Source organism: Botrytis fragariae (assembly GCF_013461495.1).
Source record: "Botrytis fragariae strain BVB16 chromosome Unknown tig00000223, whole genome shotgun sequence".
Classification (NCBI taxonomy): Eukaryota; Fungi; Ascomycota; class Leotiomycetes; order Helotiales; family Sclerotiniaceae; genus Botrytis; species Botrytis fragariae.
Genome location: NW_023501001.1, coordinates 901,569 through 924,844, shown reverse-complemented (window position 1 = coordinate 924,844; position 23,276 = coordinate 901,569). Strand labels below are relative to the sequence as shown.

At 42.9% G+C, this 23,276-nt stretch overlaps 5 protein-coding genes across 5 annotated transcripts; 3 read left to right on the top strand and 2 right to left on the bottom strand.

Moving 5' to 3' along the window:
- Nucleotides 1-1,605: 1,605 nt before the first annotated feature.
- Nucleotides 1,606-5,988, top strand: Bfra_011028 (putative transcription elongation factor spt6 protein; the record flags this gene model as incomplete). The annotated part of the gene is made up of 4 exons (XM_037341357.1): nt 1,606-1,782; nt 1,839-2,018; nt 2,067-5,688; nt 5,744-5,988. The coding sequence occupies 4 exons, from the start codon at nt 1,606-1,608 to the stop codon at nt 5,986-5,988; spliced, it is 4,224 nt and encodes a 1,407-aa protein (XP_037188776.1).
- Nucleotides 5,989-7,348: 1,360 nt separating this feature from the next.
- Nucleotides 7,349-10,498, top strand: Bfra_011027 (putative oxysterol-binding protein; the record flags this gene model as incomplete). The annotated part of the gene is made up of 3 exons (XM_037341356.1): nt 7,349-7,384; nt 7,437-7,513; nt 7,564-10,498. 3 exons carry the CDS (start codon nt 7,349-7,351, stop codon nt 10,496-10,498), a joined length of 3,048 nt encoding a protein of 1,015 aa, XP_037188775.1.
- Nucleotides 10,499-11,374: 876 nt separating this feature from the next.
- Bfra_011026 (putative ifrd domain protein) lies at nt 11,375-12,907 on the bottom strand (the record flags this gene model as incomplete). The annotated part of the gene is made up of 4 exons (XM_037341355.1): nt 11,375-11,430; nt 11,488-12,334; nt 12,388-12,662; nt 12,723-12,907. The coding sequence occupies 4 exons, from the start codon at nt 12,905-12,907 to the stop codon at nt 11,409-11,411; spliced, it is 1,329 nt and encodes a 442-aa protein (XP_037188774.1). The 3' UTR covers nt 11,375-11,408.
- A 1,568-nt stretch (nt 12,908-14,475) lies between these two features.
- On the top strand, nt 14,476-17,285 carry Bfra_011025 (putative fha domain protein; the record flags this gene model as incomplete). The annotated part of the gene is made up of 4 exons (XM_037341354.1): nt 14,476-14,488; nt 14,695-14,915; nt 14,967-15,148; nt 15,203-17,285. 4 exons carry the CDS (start codon nt 14,476-14,478, stop codon nt 17,283-17,285), a joined length of 2,499 nt encoding a protein of 832 aa, XP_037188773.1.
- A 3,948-nt stretch (nt 17,286-21,233) lies between these two features.
- Bfra_011024 (putative protocatechuate -dioxygenase beta subunit protein) lies at nt 21,234-22,278 on the bottom strand (the record flags this gene model as incomplete). Its single annotated transcript, XM_037341353.1, has 2 exons — nt 21,234-21,544; nt 21,627-22,278. 2 exons carry the CDS (start codon nt 22,276-22,278, stop codon nt 21,234-21,236), a joined length of 963 nt encoding a protein of 320 aa, XP_037188772.1.
- Between the last annotated feature and the right edge of the window lie 998 nt (nt 22,279-23,276).

Genomic DNA, 23,276 nt, shown 5'->3' with positions numbered 1-23,276 from the left:
GAAAAAGGTGCTGTCTGCACGAGCGTATGAGCAAGAAATCGAAAGCAACGATAATGAGTGAGTGAACAGGTGTTTGGTAGATATTCCTTCAGCCCCTATTATGGATGATTATTCAAAGTAGACGAAATAATCAGGAGATCGAATAAAGTAGATAGTTCACTTGTCGTCGAGGATTATGGGATTTGGTGGAGGGACAAAGTGAAAGCGGGACAGTCGTTTGGGTTTGGCGCTATGGCAGCTACTACTGTAATAAGAACGTGGAGGCGCGGTTGAAGAGAAATTCAATCGGGAAATATTGTTTAGGAAATGGAACAATGAAAAAGTACCCAAGTTGGTGATAAAAATCAATGGAAAATGTCTTTACCCCTTAATGGTTGTGATTGTATTGTATTGGGCAAAATCTTCTCAGAGAGGGGTTGATATTTCATCTAATAGGCCGTTTCAATACGTACTATCTAGCTAGGCAGGTATATAATTCAATATTTACAATATTATTGCTCATGTCATATCGGTGCACTTTCGTACCTGTTGAAGCTATTCGTTCGTGCTTGTCTCATCAATTTAAGTTTCTAACAGAGAAGTTTGCATTGGGCATTATCTGGCGGGCGCGTTTATCGGTTGAACGAATGAGAGTGTGAAGACAGCTTTGGGGGCCAACGTTGGAGACCAGGAGATTTGAAGCATGAAGCGCTCTGTGCTGTGTGTATACAGAGTACTTACTACATGACCCCACTGGTCGTTAATTTCACACAAGTCAATGGGAGATATACCCAGTAGATAGTAGCTATTGTTGTGTCATGTAAATGGAGATCCATTTGCCAAACCAAACAAATGGTTGTATCCAGATAGGTTGTGATGGGTAATGTATACCTACTTCTTCAAGAAGATGTTTTAGTTCTATTGGAACTCTGGTACGACTGGGTATCTATCTGTTGCACCTGCTAGGTACCTGAAGCCATCAGATAGTCCGTTTCCTCTGCTCCTTCTTGTGCATAGATTGTACATCGATACCAGGTAGGCAGCTTTCGGTTTGGGTTAGAGATGCACCAGACATATGTGCAACAAGGATTTGTGATATTGATTTTATATCTGGATTGGGCGAGAGGAGCGAGTTTACCTCTTAGCTAGAGCTCACCACTTCTTGAGGGAATGATTGAGACTCTGCAATTGCAATATTCACCTGTCGCCGAGACGACCATATCTAGGTATACCAATCCTGATGCTAACATCTGTTTTCCCAAAAGCTCATGGCCGTTAATAACTGTAGTTCTGGCACAAGTGATAGTTGTCGCGCGGATCTGGCCATTCACTTCCAGTGTGGCTCATGTGGCTAAAACATGACCAGGGAAGGATAGATATGGTATCTAAGCCTCACATATGAGGCTATCTATCACCAGCCACAATCAATAAACTCCCAAGTCGCGAGAACTAAAAGGCTGCCAAAAAGTTGTCAAAAGGCGGTTCTTTCAGGTTATTTTCAGCTTTCAACTACAATTTCCTTACATGAAATTATCACAATCGCCTTGTATGCAGCAATTGTGACCTCATAGCCTTCGATATTTTCCTTAACAATTACCAAGAAACCCAGCAAAGAACACCGCAATCATGAATATGCGCGATCTGATTGACGGTGACGTTGAGGTTGATGAAGAGGAGAACGATGAGGAATTCGACGAGGAAACTGGTGAAGCTCGCTCTGCGGGACCCCGAAGACAAAATGGAGGCTTGGAAGATGATTCAAGTGAAGAAGAAGATGATGACGATGAGGAGGCAGCTCGTGCAGTACATAGCTCTCCTTCCAAATTTCCATTTGCGCATTGTTACTGACACGTTAGCAGATTCGAGAAGGCTTCATCGTAGATGAAGATGAAGAGGACGATGATGATGCGAGAAATAGACGTCGCCGCAGAGAAAAGAAGCGCCGCAGAGAGCAGCGTGAAGAAGAGGGTTTGGATGACGAAGATTTGGATCTCATTGGAGAAGCAAATCCAGAATGGGAGAGAAAGACAACACAGCAGGTTTGTTACATTCGCACATATCAGCCTACTGAGCTAATTTTTATGCAGCCAAAGTTTAAGCGTCTTAAGCGTGGCCACCGAGAAGACAACGAGCAGGATCGAGAGCGAGGCCTGGACCAAATCTTCTCTGATGACGAAGAACAAGATGCGCCACACGATTATGAGCGATCTTTCGCACGCCCAGACCATCGTATTGATGAATTCGCAGATTTCATTGAAGAAGACGAGCTCGAGGACGATGAAAGAGACAGACTCGCCGAGGAAAGAGAGGTAGCCCGTCCAAGAGAAAAGGGTTACGTTGGTGGTGCCGAAGCATCGGGTCTCGATAAGGATGCTTTGGATGATATGGAAGCCATCTTTGGAAATGGCGAGGATTACGACTGGGCTCTCGCCTTGGAGGATGAGGCCGAGGCAGCCGAAGCTGGGGACCAGAACCTTGAACTCAAGGATGTCTTCGAACCTTCGCAGCTTGCGGAGAAGTTACTTACGGACGAAGATAACTATATTCGGTACTCCGATGAACCGGAACGATTTCAGCTCGATCGAAAACCTTACAAACATTTACAAATCACCGACGAACAATTCAAAGAGGAAGCTCGATGGATCACAAGTCTCATTTGGCCAAAAAAGAACTTCAATGGAGATATGCAGGCTCCATTCACCAAAGCTATCAGCAAAGTCTTGGAGTTCTTTGTTGTGGATGAAGTCGAAGTTCCTTATGTGTTCCAACATCGAAAGGATTATCTCATCCATGCCAGAAAAAATAAAACGCGATCGGATAACCCAGATGCGCCTGAATACGAAGTAAGCGCAGACAAGCTCCTGAACCAAGACGACCTCTGGCGCATTTTGGAACTCGACTTGAAGTTTAGGGCACTGATCGAGAAGCGTAACGTTCTAGACAAGACCTATGAGAACCTAAAGTTGGCCGTTGGTATTAGTGATGCAACCTTCGAGCAAATGTTACCGGACGCCCAAACTATGGAAGAGCTTCAAGATATTCAGGATTATCTGTATTTTCAATACTCCTCGGAAATCAAGTCTCTGCAGGATTCCAACGGTGAAGTCAAAGAAAAGCGAGCTGGCAACAAAGCGTCAAGATTTGATCGTGTTCGTAAAAGCAGGGCTTATGAACTTGTGCGAGCTTATGGAATCACGGCCGACGAGGTTGCTGGAAATGTTTTGATGGAAGGCCGCAAAAAATACACAGAAGATCCGCCGTTGAGCCCAATTGATCTCGCCGATACTCTGGCTAGCCCAGAAGATTTCCCTACGGGCGATGGAGTTTTGGTAGCAGCACGAAGCTTATTCGCCGAGGAACTTTTCATGAGCCCAAAGATGCGCCAGCATTTCAGAAAGCATCATTATATGCAAGGACTCGTCAGCTGTGCTAGAACCGATAAAGGTCTCAAAAAGATCGATGAACAACATCCTTACTATGAATTAAAATATCTCAGGAACCAGACTTTCATGGACATTGCAAGCAAGCCTGAAATGTTTTTGAAGATGTTGAAAGCCGAGGAAGAAGGATTACTAGAGGTTCGAGTATCTCTCCAGAATGAACGCGATTTCAGAAAACAACTCTTTGCAGAGTTCAGGTCCGACAACTACAGTGAGGTCGCTGATGCGTGGAACGATGAAAGACAGAAAGTTCTCGACATAGCATTTTCAAAGCTTGAAAGGACCATCACCAAAGGAGTAAAAGAAAGCATGCGAACAGAGTGCCAAGATTCTATCCTTAAAATCTGTCGAGAAGAATACTCGAGAAAGCTTGACCAGGCGCCATACAAGCCGAGAGGCATGGTTCTGGGTACTATTCCTCGAGTGCTTGCTCTATCTAACGGTAATGGTGACCCCAATCGTGATGCCGTATGCTGGGCCTACGTTGAAGAGGACGGTCGGGTCCTGGACCATGGAAAGTTCGACAATCTTTCCAGAGACCAGAGAGCTAGAGAAGCATTTGTCGATTTGGTGCGCAGGAAGAAACCCGATGTTCTTGGTGTCAGTGGTTTCTCTGTCGAAACTCATAAGCTTGTATCGAGTCTCAAAGAATTGGTGCAGGAACACTCTCTGCGAGGGAATGAGTTTGATAATGAAGATGGTGACGGTGAGCGAAGTGAGCCTCTAGACATCATCGTCGTGAATGACGAAGTTGCTCGACTCTATAAAGATAGCCCAAGAGCTGCTGTCGATCACCCTGCATTTGCTCCACTCGCTAGATATTGTGTTGGCTTGGCCAAATATCTCCAGAACCCAATGAAAGAGTATGCAGCCCTTGGAAAGGACATCATTTCATTATCATTCCACGCATCTCAACAGTTGTTGCCAGAGGATAAGCTTCGAAGACAATTGGAGACTGCAATGGTTGATATGGTCAATCTTTGTGGTGTCAATATCAACGAAGCGGTTAATGACGCTTACACTGCAAACCTTTTACCTTTCATCTGTGGTCTTGGCCCTCGAAAGGCTACAGCTGTTCTGAAGTCTATCAATGCCAATGGTGGAGTGGTGAATACTCGAGAAGAACTTGTAGGTGATCCAGACAATAACAAATTGCCAGTTGTAGGTCCAAGAGTTTGGAACAACTGTGCCAGTTTCCTATACATGGAGTACGAAAGCGCAAATCCTGCTTCTGATTATCTTGACAATACCCGTGTGCATCCAGAGGACTACGAACTTGGTAGGAAGATGGCAGCCGATGCACTCGAGCTTGATGAAGAAGATGTCAAGGCAGAAGTAGACGAGGGAGGACCAGGAGCCATTGTCCGGAAGCTCATCAAGGATGATGAGCAGGAGAAGGTGAATGACCTGATTCTTGAAGAGTATGCCGATCAATTGGAGAAAAACTACAATCAACGCAAACGTGCAACGCTCGAGACCATTCGCGCCGAATTATTGGCGCCATACGAAGAATTGCGCCGTAACTTTGGCATGTTGTCTGATGACGAAATTTTCACCATGTTGACTGGAGAAACTCACGAGTCGTTATGCGAAGGCATGATTGTATCTGTCAACATCAGAGTGGCAAAGGATGATTTCATCATCGCTAAGCTGGACTCTGGAATTGAAGGTCGTGTCGAGAAAGACGACGGCTCAGATAATTCCAACGCCTCTTTGAATCGCCTATTTTCCGTGGGCCAAACTGCTCAAGCTAAGTTGCTTGACGTTGATCGACGAAATTTTTCTGCCAGATTATCACTACGCGAGTCACAGATGCGACCATACAGGAGACGCATTGATCGCGATATAAGTACCTGGGATATACATCAAGAGCAAAAGGATAGAGAGGAGCTCCGCGAAAAAGATAAGGCCACAGGCCGCGTCCAAAGAGTTGTCAAGCACCCTCTCTTCAGACCATTCAATGCCACTCAAGCTGAAGAATATCTCGGATCACAAGCCCCTGGAGATGCTGTTATTCGCCCTTCATCAAAGGGAAATGACCATCTGGCAGTTACATGGAAAGTTGCCGATGGCGTATATCAGCATCTTGATGTATTAGAGCTGCAAAAGGAGAATGAGTTTTCACTTGGTCGACAATTGAGAATCAACAACAAATACAACTACAGTGATCTTGATGAATTGATCGTGGATCATGTTAAGGCTATGTCTAAGAAGGTTGAAGAGATGATGCTGCATGAGAAGTTCCAAAAGGGCAGCAGAACCGACACAGGTAAAATTACTCCTTTCGATGTAGATAATGATAAATGTACTGACTTTATTTCTAGAACGTTGGTTGACAACCTACACGGAGGCCAATCCCAAGCGATCTGTATATGCTTTCTGTCTCGATACGAGACATCCTGGATATTTCCATTTGTGCTTCAAAGCCGGTCAACAAGCGCGCGTCAATTCATGGGCTGTACGGATCGTTCCCAATGCCTTTGAATTATTAAAGAGTCAATACCCCGATATGAAGGCATTGTGTAATGGATTTAAACTGCGCCACACGGCGGAAATGAATCGAAGATGATGAGAGGTGGGGTTCTTTTGCGGTTAGTGAGCTGAAGGGGGCTGAGGGATAAATCTGATAGACGAGCTACGATGCATCTTTCTACAACATGTAACAAAAGTTCTCGGGGTTTCATAACTTTAGCATTCAAAGGGGTTAAAAATGGACAGGAGCACTATCTATTGGCCTAGAAGCTAGGCAAAATTCGAGCCCAGTTTATAAGAAGTAATTAATTTATACCTACCCAATACCTATTTACATGCATAGTACTTCTAGGAACAAATTGAAAAGAATTAGTCGTTGGTTGAATTTCTCGATTCTGCTAGTTCATCGAAGTACAACCTTTCTCTCTAGAAATTAATGATTTCTTATGCACTGCCAATCCTTGAGCTTACCTGAAGTAGTTTCACCAATTCAATAAGCTCGGCGATTATCTACCTAGGATTTGTTGGTATTTTACATGTACTGCACGACGTAATCTTATTACTAGGGATACATAAATTTGTGCTAAAGACGCGTCAAACAACAAGGCTGAGATTACCTAGAATGACATCTTGACAATTGATCGGTTGTCGTACTTGATAGAGCTTTATTAGCCTCTAGCTCGGCTTTAGAGATCGTGTAACGGGATGGATGGGGTGTAACCCTGTCTTGCTTTACTCTGCATGGTGGCCGGATGATTTACGTAGCCTTTTAGATAATTATATACTAGGTAGGTATTTGGCTACTTTGATGTAGATTGTTTCCCTGTCTTACTCACACAACCTTGAGATATATTGTTTTGTTTTGTTATTTCTTATTCTTGACTTTCATAAATCATAAAGCATAAAGCATAAAGCATAAATCAATCATAACTTCCTCTCACTCGATGCATCTACAAACATCCGCCGAATAATCAATTCACAAAAGTGCATTGACCGTTGAGCCGCTGACAGCAAAAGCCTAGCCTTAAGCCAGCCTCCAGCCTCCAGCCTTCAAGACCAGGTCGAATGCTATTCCAGGGATTACCTACGTAAGAAAGTTATCAAACAAGTAAACATCAGCAAGCATCCGCAAGCATAGCACAGTAAACCCCAATATACGAACGAACAAATGGGATGAACTTTCGTACCGAATACGTGGAATTATCAAAGACGAAACTCTCATTGATTACCTATTACGGATATCTATGAAGGGAGATCCTAACCTGGCTCTCAATTTCGACACTTCTCCGCTTCAAGTTAACATTCTTTATCTGCATTGATTTCCTGGAGTACTTGACCTTCCTAGATATTCCCTTTCCTGCCACGACCAATTCTCAATCAACTTTGAACAACTTCTCCATTTCTCGGAATATTCGGATGAGCCATCAAACGGAAGAAAGACAATAGAGTAGAGCGCAATGGCTGGCATGGAGCAATTAGAAATTCATAGCAAGGTATGTGTAATACAAGGCGTGAATAGTACTATTGTCTGATAGATTTATGCAGTCGTATATCGTTCGATGGGTCAAGGTTGAGGAGAAACATACAATCTCATGGAGTGTTCAACCGCACAAAAAGTCCATGTGGGATAGCTCTATTTTCTAATTTTAGATTATATTATTGACTATAACAGAAACTTTGGAATTGTCAAACATCCAGGAACCGGATCATCAACAAGTGTAGCCTCTACCCCGCGACAACCCAATTTCGACGATGCCGTTCATTCCCTTCATCCAGATTCTAGTTCGCAGAGAAGACTATCCGCTACCACCGATTCGAGAAACGATTCTTCCACCGCACAAGATCAGTTGAAAGCAAAGGGTTTCATATTAGTTGAATGGTGTGGAAAATGCGAAGCAGACAAGGTATCCATGGGCACATTTGCGGTGCCGGTGGGTCATGGGGGAATGTACGGATTGGTGTTCGACAATACATTCTCGAAACAAATATCGAAGACTGCCACTTTCGTTCTTCTGACATATCCATCTAATTCCCCTCCCCATTCGAGCAATCTACAAAAACTACAGGGTCTGGATGGTTCGCATGCACAGAGCAGCAGAAAACCAAGTCCAAATCTCTCAGCCGCTGCTTCGGAGTCCGTTGAAAGTTTACAGAGTACGGCAATGGGTAGAGGCGCCAGTAGAGGTTCTATGATCAGCAGAAATGATAGTGAAGGTGGCTTTTCAAGCTACCATGTAGGTGTTTTACAAAAGAGAAGAAGAAAGAAGGGACAAGGTTACGCTCGCAGATTCTTCTCCCTGGATTTCGCAACTTGCACTCTATCCTATTACTATAGTCGCAATTCATCGGCACTTCGAGGAGCCATTCCATTAAGTTTGGCTGCGATTGCAGCAGATGAGAGGAGGAGAGAAATCAACATTGATTCTGGTGCTGAAATCTGGCATTTGAAAGCAAACAACGCCAAGGATTTCGAGGAATGGACCAAAGCTTTGGAGAAGGCTAGCAATAATGCTAGAGGCCCTATCGGAGGTGTCGAATTGGAATCAATTCCAACACCGAATGTGGGATTGCAAATCAGGACCAGCTATCTACAGGTTCCGTCGAATAAAGAAGAGGAAAATGAATGGGTTCAGATTGAAGGTCTTGTGAGTAGGATTGTAGGGACTAGGGATGCCGTTCGTCGATTATCGAAGGATACTGCCACACCAAATAGGCGACACTCACATCTTCTTGGGGCACCTTCGGGAAGTCCTCTGGTCGAAGAAAGTGCTGACTATTTTGCTCCTCAAACCAACCAAACCAGTCAAACGAATGAAAAGAGACCTTTTTGGAAACGAAAGCCGAGTACACCCGCACCTGGTACACCGACAACGATGCAGCGCGGTGTGGCCGCACAACTTGCAGTTCCAGTGCCTACTGCAGCTTCTGCTGTTAGTGAGATGGATGTAAATGGCTCAACCCCTCGAAAATCACGTACTTCACATGAAGAACAGAATATTCATGACCATTGCACATCTTTACTCAAGGATCTAGACGCAGTACTCTCGGATTTTCAAACTTTGATAGCTAGCAGTAAACGTCGCCGTGCATCAAATGCTGCACCTATGTCTGCTAGGTCTACACACAGCATAGAGTCAGCTTCTACAGGGGAATTTTATGACGCAGAGGCTGGAGATCCGGACCATTCACAGGTTATGATTATCAATCGTAAGAGTGGGGAAGAAGAAACTATGAATTCAGAAACTGAAGAGGAAAAGGACGATTGTGGCGCTTCTACATCTTCTAGTGGAGGAAGTGAAGAAGTCGAACACGTTAATGGTGCAGCAGCACTATTCCCAATCAAGCCCAAAAATCTAGATCCTTTACCAATCAAGGCAGCACCAAAACGTCGAAAAGCTATACCACCTGCAACAGTCATGCCTCCAAGTTTGATCGGATTTCTTAGAAAGAACGTGGGTAAAGATTTGAGTACTATTAGTATGCCAGTCTCGGCCAACGAACCTCTATCTTTATTACAACGCGTGGCAGAACAGCTTGAATATTGTAATCTCTTGAATACAGCCGCCGATCAGAAAGATCCGATAAAAAGACTGTTACATGTAGCAGCATTTGCAGTATCACAGTTTAGTAATAGTCGAGCTAAAGAACGCGCTATTCGTAAACCTTTTAATCCTATGTTAGGAGAAACTTTCGAGCTTGTAAGAAGCGATCAAGAAGTTCCGGGAGGGTTTAGACTGTTGGTGGAAAAAGTCTCGCATCGTCCGGTTCGGATGGCTTGTCAAGCAGATTCGGCTAAATGGTCGTTGGGACAATCGCCAGCTCCAACTCAAAAGTTTTGGGGAAAATCGGCGGAGCTTATTACAGATGGACGTGTAAGAATGGTTCTGAGGCTTCCGGATGGCATTGAAGAAAGATATACTTGGAATGTGGCGACTGTGTTTTTGAGAAATGTAGTGATGGGCGAAAAATACGTGGAACCGGTCGGAAACATGACGATTACGAATGAAAGTACAGGAGCGAAAGCGTTGGTGGAATTCAAGCAAAAGGGGATGTTTGGAGGTCGAAGCGAAGATGTAGGTGTGGAAGCATATGATGGAGAAGGAAAGCATACAGGGATCAGTCTCCAGGGAAACTGGACCAGTTCGCTCAAACTCGTCGAAGCGGGTCGTTCTGGGACGGAGATCTGGAAAGTGGGAGAGCTGGTGGATAATGCGGCCAGTTGTTATGGGTTGACGACGTTTGCGGCGCAACTTAATGAAATTACGGAGATTGAAATGGGGAAGTTGGCGCAGACGGATAGTAGGTTGAGGCCGGATCAGAGGGCTGCGGAGGGGGGGAAATTGGATGAGGCGGAGGATGTTAAGGCGAAGTTGGAGGAGGCGCAGCGTAGAAGGAGGAGGAGTATGGAGGAGAGGGGGGAACAGTGGAGGGCGAAATGGTTTGTCAAGGTTGAGGGGGGTGTGGAGGAAGAAGGGGAAGAGGTTTGGGGATTGAAGGGAGGGAAGGATGGATATTGGGAGGAGAGAGAAAGGGTTGCACGGGGGAGGGTGGATGGAAGGGAGAAAGTGTTTTTGAGGTTTAGACGGGATATAGATTCAATTCGTTAAAGAATAAGAAAGAGTAAGAAATCAATCTAGGTACAACAAAACCATATCTAATACATGAAACCTTTACGAAGATAAGAAACCATCTTACTGTTACATTCTCAGACGATTTGTTCACACCAGATTGTGTATCTTCCATAGCTACCTAGGTAGACGGAATACAAACATTTCAACCTGGATACTGGTTTTGTTGCTTTGTGTTACTTTTGCTACACTTTACTTTACGACACTATATGTTTCGCTTGGTTTTCGGCGAGGAATTCGTCAAATGATCAGCCGGGTCTTCTTCTTCTTCTTCTTCTTCAAAGATAATACCGAGGATAATTATAATGGCAATGTTTCGTGCAAATATTGTGGTGGATAACTTTATGGGTTTTCTGTTCCACGCGATGGTAATGTATGCATGCTGATGAATGATGAGTCTGTCTGTCTGTCTATCTTTCTGTCCATCTAAAATGACCTAGAAACTTAGAAACCCGCTCTCGAATCCCGACTTACGTCGGGAATTTCAGGTCCGTCTTCATTCCTGCATCCTATCCTTCCTTCTTCCTTCTCCATCTCATCGTCCAAAAATAGCCGACTCAGCGAAAACAAGAAAAGGGGTATATCAAATACCACAATGTATCGCCGACCTGGAACCGCTCGCTCTCCCGGAAACGAAAAATCCCAAACTTTTTCCCTTCCTTCATGACCTTACCTAACCTGATGTCCATAAACTCCCTGTTGCTGGTATCAATCATGATAAAATACCTTTCAAACCCATGCATGCACACGCAGAGAGACCGCCGAAGAAGATTAAATTCGATGGGAGCCGGAGAAAGAAAAATGCTGTAAATCGTTGCTGCGTGAAGAAAATGAGAAAATGAAGGAGGAGTCAGCATGCTCCCAGAGTTGACCATGCAATATGATCGATCTAATTTCTAGTGATCAATGCACTATCACCTTGATTAGTATATCTTGTAAAGGCAAATAGTGAAATGATGGATACTCACGGCAGACTTTGTAAGACAACCTCATTGTGCTGATAATGGGTCATGAAACCACCACCCAGAACTCTTCTTAAAGATTGTAGTCTATGTAATTTCCACCATTTGTCAATTTTCATGACTCCACTCTTATGAATGCGGACAAACATTCGAGATCCTAGTAGGTGGCCATTCTCATCGATAACATTCGAGTATCTAGGTCCTCGAACTGGGTATTTGACTGTAGCCAAAACATCTCCAAAGGTAGCATGTAGTGTCTTTCGGTCTTTCTTGGATATAGATTTCGATGAGGCTTTTGCTAACTCTCCAAGTGTATGTTCGAGTTGATGCCTTTGACGCCATGGCTCGTAGCGTTTTACTTGACTGACATCGAGAGGGAAACCATGCTCATCTACCTTCTCGTTCTCGCTGGCCTCAGGATCGTCCGATTCTCGTGGTGTATAACTTTTTTCGTAGATTATGGCGATGTTCTCTCCAGCGGCAATTTGAACTGATGTTGAGGAACTTTCTAATTGGTCGACAAATGCCTCCATCGCTGCCTCGGACTTTTCTTCCAAATCATCCACAAAGGTAGCTAAACTGCCCCATTCTTCGCATGCTGCTGTAACAACTTCCGGACTGTCGGGGGCGTCTACTGAATTGCCATCAGATTCGACTATTTCCAGGAATTCATCCATGATATCATTGATTTCTGTCTCGGATGCGCCACCGTAGGTTGCTAATGCAGCGATTGCTCGTATAGCTGCTGCTTTGACAGTAACATGCTCTGATCTTTGGTAGGCTTGTTTGAGAGATCGGAATATATCTTCGTAAACATCGTCGGAAGGGCAAGTAATAATCGTAAGGCCAATAGCTGTGATAAGGTTAGAAAAAAATGCCCATGAATTATACGATGATAGCGCATACCTCTTAAAGCCAAACAAGCTTCCTTCTCTCCCGTGTCGGCTTTGATGCTTTTGCACAAAGCAGGATATAATTCTGCGACCTTACTTTCGATTTCGTCGTAACAATATCTAATCATGAGATAGTGATTATATGCCATCAAAGCACGTTCTCGACCCTCCTCGCTGCTTCTTTTCCGATCCACGATTTCTTCAATGCGATCACTTAATTCTTGATCCCAGACATCGGATGCTTCTTGTGGTTCCGGCGCATCGAGCATATCATCGACGGAATTAACACTGTAGGAATGTGTGAGTAAAAAGAATAGGTAACGCTGTGAGGAGAAGAATGTAGCTTACCTCCATGTTGTACTGTCATCGTCGCTCATGTTTCCATCTTCCTCATCCGAGCCGTGGCGACTGACATTTCGCGAATTCGTTTTTGAATTTACGGTTGACACTGGTTTGGAACCTACACGCGATGCAGCTTTTTTGGATACCGTCTTATGACTTTCCAGTACTCTTCTTCTTAAATCTCTCGTCATTTTGAATGAGATTTATGTCGTGTTTGTGTATGTGGTGGTGAGGTGGTGAAGTCGTGAAGTTGTGAATGTGAATATGTTTGTGATTCTTCGATTCTTCTCAGATTACCTAGTACTTGACTCGGCTTAGACAATGAGAATGATGTTGTGAGGACTTGGGATCAATATTTGTAAGGTTATTCTTTTGATAGGCTTGAACAGATTGATTTAAATAGAAACAATTTTTTCAGAAATGTCTCTCTTCCACATGCAATCTTTATGAGTCATAAAGTCAGAAAATGATCAATTGTGAATCAAGAAATATTTCGAATGTATTTTTTTTGGCCTATGATGAAATACATCTTGTGAATAGGATATATATAGCTAGTAGCTAGGCAGGTGTAGAAGTGCATCCAGTGAATCAGGATTATCGAATTATCCACGCATGTGCGTTTTTTAATGGGGAGATGTGTATTCCTTGTCGCCACTAGTAGTCAGATAAGAACGATTGGTGACGGAATTGTTGTGCACGGAGTAGCGATAGCGAACCTGGAAAAAAGGTTGATATGGATAAGTTGGGAGAGAGGTGTGCTCTAGTGGTTTAGTTTGCGGGAGGTGAGTGCTAGATAAAGCAACGCCGGAGATATGGAAGAGTCGGATCAGATTAATACTATTTAGGTGGTCCGATAAATGGATTTACCAAGCAATATTAAGAATAAGAGTATAACACATGCCTGATACTAGGACATGATAGGAGGTTTGCTCATTTTCGCCTGAATATCAAGGTCTTCACACCCTCACGTGCCCTCATATCATAAAACCTGGGGTTCATCCACCAATTCACCCATCTATCCCTCTATCAATCTATGACGATCCCTTATCGACAACGCTAAAACCACTAACATTCCTTAAATTCCTTAAATTCCTCATAATTTACCATAGCTTAGACCCATTCTGTACTGCCAATCCAATCTACCATACATATTTCAAGCAGTTGCCTACCTAACCCAGTACCCTAGTACCTGATAAGTACCCAAGTACCCAGTCCCTAGTCCCTAGTACCTACACCTAGTACCTACACCTAGGACCTACACCTAGTCCCTAGTACGGCTTCTGCTTCTGCTTTTGACTCTAACCACACCCGTATCAACCCCTCCTCTCCACTCTTCTACTTCTCGCTCTCCCTCACAAACACTCCCTTACAAACACTCCCTCACCACTTTCTATTCAACATCAACATGATCTTCAAGACCCTCGACTTTATTTAAGGAAAGGAAATTCACACAACAAACTCGGTCGTCAAATTCCACTTTCGTTCGAGATCTGACCTTCAATACAATCCAGACACATATTGAAACATTTGGCTGGCCATTTGCACTACGTCTACCAATATCAACCATTTCAATCTCACCTTCCGAAGGATCCACCGCCAACGAATACAGATAGCCTTGTCGTTGCGTTTCACCATCCTCAACCCGAATAACTTCGTACCATCAATTTCATATTTAATTTCCACAAATCCCAAACCCTCCATCACTTTCTTGATAGCCCGTACAGACTTTTCAAAGTCTTGACAGCTCAAAATCCACAGGATGTCTCATCAAGGTATGTAAAGTATGGATTTCATCGTGCTTATCCACTTTTGATCGTTCATCTATCCTCAAGGCTACAGCTATGGGTCATATCACTTCTTCCTCATCCCCTCAAATATCTGCCGAGTTTTATACTCAGAGCACTCTCGATATCATTTTATGCAGATTCCGTTTCCCTATTTGTTCCTTTCGTGAACATTCATACTAAACTTTCCACAGTGAACATTCATATACGCCACAAACCAGTCGAATCAGATGAGGACTTTCTATCTTGCGGCGAGAGACTGATCAATCTCGACCCAACACGAACAGTATTGCAAATAGGCAGAGCTTCAAAGAGTCCTAGCAAAGGTCTCTTGGGTGCGATTGATAATGCCTGGTTCGACAGCCCGGTAATGTCTCGAAATCATGCCGAAATTATCTACAAGCCTTCGGATAATGTAAGAATACTCTATGCTTATTGTTGGTTGGCTTGTATTGACTTCTTCTAGGTTGTCCAAATTCGTGACTTAGGTTCTATGCATGGTACTTTTCTGAACGGAGAAAAGTTGGGAGAAGAAGCCAAGCCTCTTAACTCAGATGATCAAATTGTCTTCGGTATTGGTGTGAGACGTGGTATGGATCTGTTCCAACCATGTCATTTCGAGGTCAACTACGAAGTAATTCCATGGAAGTGAGTATCACTTATATCGTTTTCTCACAGCAAACGCTAACCTCACTCTTACAGGAGACCTAATAGCTACACTGTGCCCGATTCCTCCGACGACGAAGACGAAGAAGATGAAGGTTACCATTTTAATGATACAGACGTCTCTGAAGGAGCTTCCAGTCCGGCTGATACATCTATTGAAATGACTCGCTCTAGCCCTACCACATCTAAGACTATTGATGCTATCGACCTGACAGTGGACGATACTCCAAGCCCTAGATTGAAGCCGACTAAGCCTTCTTATATCTCGGCTGACGAAAGAACTGAGGAAGACGAGTACACTCCCAAGTCACCAGTCTTGGATAGTATCGTGGGAGATTCTCGCGATGGTGTAGGATCAAAGACAAATCCACAGCAAGAAGTTGATCATCCTCGAAAGGCGTCTTTCAAATACACTTTCAATTACGATAGCAACGACGACGAAGATGAAGATATGCTTTCGGCACAATCTGATTCTAATGATCCTGATAGGGAAAACTCATCTGAATTGGAAGGTTTCAGGGACTTTGAGGATTTACCTTCTCATGATGATCTCAATGGTGAAGATGATAGCGAAGATGAATCGATGTCCGACGCATCGGAGGAATCAGAGGTTCACGTTCTGCTAACTGAAAGTCGTGGAGCACTCAATGAGATTCCATCTTCATATCCTTCATTAGATTCGGGTTCATCGCGTGCATCCTCTCCTGCTCCTCAGGCCACCCTCGCTCAGGCGCTTTCACAGGCCACCCTCGCTCAGGCGCTTCCACAGGCCATCAACTCTCGAACTCCGTTTGACAACAATGTGAACATTCCCGAATCTCATGTTAGGACTCAGATTCATACTTCTGACGAGGTTATCGCTCTAGATCAACAGAACAACGATGATGAAGATGAAGTCGATGATGATGATGATCGAAGTGTTGGCCTCTCCGAAGCTGCCAATGAAGGTCTACAAACATTATACAAAGACGGTTTACTCAAGAAAGAGCCAGGCACTAATCCTACCCATCTTCCCGCTAGCTATTCACCTTACGCCGAAATCTCTTCCAAGTCCGATCTCGAGAGCTACTATGCTACTTGTACTCCTGCCTATGATGCTTCACCTTTCGGTTACTATAATCCTCATATAAACCGTGCTTCGATTTCTGCTCGTCAATGCGGAAATTCTCATAACGACTATTATGCTCTCACGAAACCAAGATCACCATTTTCTTCTTATTACGGCCGAGAGGCTAGTCCTTCGTCAGTAGCAATGGCTAGACCACCTTACCAAGAAAGTTACGCTGATCAAACTCCCGAGACCTTATCTGCCAGAAGTTTGGGCGATAAAACTGGCAAGCACGCTTTCTTTGAAGCCAGAGAAGAAAATAAAGTACAATTTCAAGCTCATGTTGATGATGAAGAGACTCAAGTAACCCAATTCTCACCCTTATCAATGACACCAAGATCAAGCCGAGCTATCAAATTCACAAAGCCCCTGGCTAAATTCGTACAACCTATACTACCCATCAAATATCACGGCAATGGTATCGATCATGGTTTTGTCATCAACGATCGCCCGGTTTCCAATATTGAATCATCCAAGGACCGACCTTCAATTCATCCATATTACTTCAGTTCAGACGCCTCATCAAGAGCTGTGGAGAGTCCAGTCTTGGAAAGACATCCAATTAGATCTGGCCTAAGTATTGACGACATCATTGACAACTCTTCAGTTAGCAAGAAGAGAAAGGCTGATGAGATTTCCCACGATGAATTAATCAAAAACGAGGTTCGAGATTGGGTTTCTGGTGTCAACGACTCTACAAAGTCGCAAGCTGCTATGATTACACAAGAAGAAACTACTGGCCCTGAATCCTCAGTACATACAACTCATACCATCCATCACGCTCAAGAGGTTCAATCGGATGTGCAACTGCCCACAGCTAATGCTGCCACCCAACAAAACAAACTTGCAGTCTTGGCTACTACTACATCAACTGGACCTGAAAATCGACCAGTTAAGAGAATCAAGATGAGAAAGTTTGTTGAGGCTGTAGGATATTTTGCACTCGGAGGAGCTGCTGTTGGTGCTGGTTTGTTTTCGGCACTTGTAGCAACAGCTCCAGATTTCGTTTAAGCTCAGTAAGGGATAACAGTCCGGGCCGAATTACAACACAACAGCAATTTATCGAGAACTTGTGATACGGATGGATAACGGGAATAGGAATGAATATTGGGGGGGAATGGTGAAAGGGGGGATATTATACCATGGTATTGATGGAAAGAAGCACTGGGTGCATTTCTTATTCTACCGAAATTATGATGGGTTAATGTGTCTAAATATTGACAAAGGATATATGCCGCGTTTTGAACATTGCGTGGCTGGCGTTTGAGGGACTGACGTGCTCGCTGTCAATTTGTTTATGAGGATAGTGGAATGGATGGATTAGGTTGCGATGGATAAACGATTTCCTTGGTTGACTGTGGGATGGATAGGGGAGTTTCTCATATCACAACATACAATAGGTACTATGGCCTTTCTTCTCATTTGTTTTTTGTTTATTGGCTTTGGTTTTTACAATGGTGCGGGGGGTAAGGGGTAGTTGGGAGTTAGTTGAGGCAACATTAGCCGGGTAGTTATGAAACATAAATATGCTGAGATAATTAAATATGGTTAGTAAATACAAAAAAAATGGAAAATTTGTAATTGAATAATGAAATGTGATTATGGTATATGGTTTTCAGTTGAGTTTTTGAATGGATATATGATGTAGAATGTATTAAATGCTGTTATAATTCATGGGATGAATATGGAATTCGATATCGGGAAGAAACTTTATTTATTTGAGACTATGAAATCGAACTGAATGAATAAATGATCTTGAGGTGATGTTTGTAGATACTTTTTTGGAGGTGGCTAGAAGTTAGAAGTTGGTTGGGTGGTATTTGAATGGAATGGGATGGGATAGGATTCTGATAGTATTTGAATGGATGTGGACGGATGTAGATGGGGATGGGGATGGAGAGAGGGAAAGGAAGACGGGATTTTGTGGTGGGTGGTGATGGAGAGGGGAGAGGGGAGAGGGGAGGGTGTTGGGCTTATGGCTATGGTGACCAACGAGGTTGAGTATTTTTAGGTAGCTAGCGGCTATTCGCAGGCGAGAAAAGGTTTTTGGGACTTTGTGGAAGATGCTTTGTGGAAGATGCTTCGTGGAAGATGAGGAAAGGAAGTCAGAAGGAGGATGTGCGAATGAGATACTGGGTGGAGGGTGGAAGGAGCTAGGTACTTGAGTTGATTGAAGTGAATTGGTCTTTTTGGTGGGGGGGGGAATGTTAATGTATATTTTATAATTGATGCTTAGGAACTGAGTTTGAGATTGGAATGGATTGAGAGATTGAGGAATGGGGTGGAAAGGGAATGGGATGAGGTGGGGTGGAAAGGTGGAGTTGTGTTTTGATTTTTGATTTTTGGTGCGCTTTGGAACTTCTGGGTTATGGGCAGAGTATAGAGTATAGGGATTGTTAAGGGGGATGGAGTGTGGAGTGTGGAGATTATGAAATACGTATTGCGGTTTCGATTGCGATTTTGATGATGATGGGGGAGGGAGGATTAGGTTGTAATAGTTTGCCATTTTGGTTGCTGGTGGTTGGTAGCTGGAGATCTGAAACCCTAGGGAGGGATTGCAATGCTAAATCTATTTAACATAGTGGAAGTAATGAGCTGATGACTGAATTATAGTATCGAAGGGGAGAGTGATATAATGGATACCGAGGTGTATATACTATGTGGGTACTAATTTACTAGTAAATTGTAAATATAAAGAGAATTGTAGTAGAGGGAAATAGAAAGCTAGATGGTGTTATGAAATCATATATTTAGAGATAAGTACTAGGTACATACCGAGAAAATAGAAAGCTTTGAAGATATCAAATGTTGGATCTCTTCTTATTGCGAGTGTCTTTGTTTGTTGTGCTTTGGGGCTGTCTAAGGGTTTGGGGTTTGGAGATCGTAGGGAAAAAATGATAATGCAGAGAAGGGGTTGATGAGATGTGGGTGTACCTGTTGTATTTATCTATTATGTATTTATTTATGTTCATCTGAATGGCGAAATAATCATGCGAGGAATTAAGTTAGCTGTGGGATATCGCATCAGACTCAAATTCGAATCTCGATCGTACTAGAGATTGATATCTACGTGTAAATATAAAATAGATGCGTCAAATGAATAAATGAATACTCAGAGTTTTAATCTGAAAGATGATCAGCGGCTCGCTCGCTTATGAAAGGGGTACTGGGATACTGGGGTGGAATGGGTGGCGGAGTGGGTCTGATGAATTGTAAATGATAAAGAGAGAGGAATGGAGATTTGGAAGGTGATTTGGTTTTAATGGAATATGGTGATAATGATGATGGTATGTGAGGATTGGGATGGGTAGTGTAGATTGTGTTTTGGGGGATGTAATGATTTGTTTTTGTACAGGGGGATCTAGGAGTTGACAGGGATGTATTTGAGAGTTGTATTTGTGGCTTTGTTGTTGTTGGAGTATCTATCTATCTATTGGGAAACTAAAAATAGTTTTGTGTTAGTATTAGTAGGTGTATGTCGATATTGATTATTTGACATGAGATTTGGTATAAATCACCGCTAAACACCACATCTTATTTAAAGAGAGGGGTAGTCTGATTTTATAGTCTAGTCATAGAGTCATGCGTTCACATGTACCAAACCCTGTAGCTTTATATATACGTACTGATTTTGTTGTTTCTTCTCAAGATGTCAATGCATTCACATATCCGTTCTTGCTAATTTGCAATTAGCTGGGAAGGTATATAGGGTTCGCGGGTTCAGAAGAATATCTGAACGTGTTTTTCGAGTTTCTCCTGTTTAGTGTATTAGCCACTATCTTTCTCATTCTCATGCTTCAGCTAGAAGGTCAAAGAAGGGATGAGGACGCAAAGCAGAAATTGTGGTATAAAAGAAACTGAGGAGGAAGGGAGATGTTTGGAAGGATGATAATTTTTTCTAATTGAGTGAGTGAGTGTGATACTATAAAAAAAGTTAATAAAGTATTTGAAATCTCTGATAATCATAGTCGGTGATAAAGATTAGGCTACTCTTACAGTAATGAACCTAAAGATTCAAGATAGCTCGACTCCGCGAAGAAGAAGAAGAGCAAGTCAAAGAGGTTGCTGTGAGGGCTAAAGATGTTACATTCGCTTTATTGCGCTACCAAAAGCAGAACTAAAACTTATCGCCTGGAGAAAAGAATCCATGAACAGTTGTCCTATTGTATCTTGGTATTATGTAGTATCTTGAGATATCTAATGACTATTTTAGAAGAAGTCTTGTATTGATAAATAAGCTTTAAAGGATCTTTTGGCTAAAGATTAGAAGGATAAGATGTGTAGGATGAAGCTCATGGAGAAATCCTGGTTAGTTCTTGCTCGATATTCGGTGTTCTATTGATAGAGTTGGGTTTAAATAGAATTTCAATAGTAGGATCAAGGTGAAAATTTACATGTTCTAGTGGTAATTCGACTAATAGGAAAGAACAAGATTTTCGTGGTTGGCACTCGCAGTCAAATATCTTAGATTGGCCATATCATGTGGAGCTGTCAGACTTCCTTGCCAGAAAGGCAGAAAGATAGTGTGAGAGATGATGAAAGGGATTCATTAACACTTGTGTGTTATGAATTATGAATAATGTGATAGAAGAATTTAAAAAAAGCCATGATATCGAAAAGAAATAGTGTAGACAAGCTTGCTTCAGTATTTTCAATTCATGATGAGCATTATTTGAAGGATGTTCAAAGATTAATCTAAATTTGATTTACACGATTTGAGAGTGCTGCAGGCATAGACATAAATTCAATGTTTTAAAGTACAAGAACAGGAAGATAAAGATCATTGATGGGAAAGGATTATAACTGTCAAGTTTCCATCACACACCTGTTAATCCTCTCATCTTATGTTTCGTATCTGCGTTGCAACTTATGCATATTCCATATTCCAGTCTATTTACAAGTATCTAATCCAGCCAATTATTATACCGTGATTTTTCACGACACCGCATCGAGCTTCATCTAGGGTCTAGGGTCTAATTCAGGGTTGTTCGTAGTGTCAATTCCAATGGTGATATACCCAATCATTCCCTTGGTGATATCCTCTCCATCAACTGCAACAATATCCATAACTGGATTATATCCATGAGCGAATCCATCCGAATAGTAATTATCCTCAGCATTTGTGGTGCGGTTGATTTGAGTATGGCTCACATAAGGTTCCTGAGCCATGATTGTCTCGGTGACAGTATCGTTGAAATAGAATTGACCGATCGAGTTTGAGTTTCCAGTTAAAAGGGTACCGTTAGAGTGGAGGACATAGTCGGTGAAAACTTCATTTTTGTGTTAGTAAATGAATCCACAGAGATTTGATACAATAATAAGGAATTATATGTGGCAAAGAGAAAAATTTACCTTGAGCATGAATATGAATGGTTCTTTGAACATAGAAACCAGGAAAGACAGTCTTCATCTCCAACATTCCCTCATCATTCGTAGGCCACATTCCTCTCAACCAAGTTGAATCATCTGTGTGTATATCCGTAACACCGATTTGGTAATCCGTGATATTCATCTCCTTAAGCAGAGTTGGGAACGGAATGTTGGCGTCTCGACCGGTGAAACTGGAATAACTACCAGTACCATTGCAATGCCAAAAAGCAACGAGCGCGTTAGGAAGTGGTTCACATGTGGCCATATCGATAACTCCCACGTCAAGAGTTAGAGGAATACCGGCTTGGCCTTCGGTCATATCTTGACGGAGAGTCTCGGATCGAGGCCAGTAGTATGGTCCAGCAGTGACATCGGCGGCCAAGACACAAGTGTCATTTTTGAGAACATCGTAGTAGGGCGCTTCGGTAGTAATAGAGTATGTCGCGTTTCCAGATCGTTTCGCGAGAGCTTCTGCATTTCGTCGTTCATATCGACGTTTGTTGTAGTTTGCAGTTCCAGAAGCGCATCGCTTGGAGAGGTTTGCGGAACGTTTTAGCACTTCTGTTGAAGCTTCTTGGTGGGCAAGAAGTGGTGTGGCTAGAAGGCCAAGGACAGAGAGGTGTTGAAGCTTCATTTTGATGGAATTTTCTGGTTTCAAGCTGGAGAAGTAGATGTACTGCAAACTGTGCCGATACTTCAATGCAGACGTAGATGATGATCCCTTATATATGCTTTCCAAACCTCACCCATTACTTTCAGATACAAATGATTGGTCAATATGTCTGCATTTTGAAGACTCATATGTGAAGATTTGCCACGAACAGTACCTGAATGCCGAACAAATCGCATCATCCAAGGGGTCTCCCGAGTGGGGTCCCGCCCTTATAGCGAAGAGCTAACCATTAAGGTTAATTAATCAACGGAATGTGGGCGGACAAACACTACAGATAGAGCAGGAGGAAGTGGAATATGTACACGCGGCAGTGACATTGCCAAGTCTTTGTAATGGAACCTCAATGCTTACCGAATGCCTATTTCATAACTGATCCTGGAGAATAGTAATCAGACTTCAAGGATTGAAAACTACAGCACTGTGATAAGATACGCAAGGTGAATGAATACACGGACTACAAAAAATTTCTCCCTGCAGCTTTTATGTGATTGATAAGTGATGATTAAATGGCTCTTCAATGATTGGCCATCTGATCCAAAATGTTTAAAGCCAGGCTAACCTTTAAAGAAGAACGACAATCCTCTACCTTTGCTGATGTTGAAGGTCTGTTGTCTTTTGACCTCTACTCAACAATACAGATACTATGCCATAGTATAGAGTTTCTCAACCAATTAGAAATTCTCATTTACCAACTACTGTAGCGTCATTGAAAGAAGGTTCGTTGTGGACATTGGAATGGTCAACTTAATTATCATGCTTAATCTCCATGTTTAGGTTAGTGGAGACTAGCTGACGGATAGATGATAAACTTTTCCCCGCCCGGGTCCCCAAAATAAAACGTGGGGCCAGACAATCTAGCGTCTCGTCAATTTGTTTGTGCCACCCCTGAGTTGTGGCAGCCAATTGATCGCACGTAATGACATACATATCATCAGTACGTCACAATCTAGTCGGCTAAA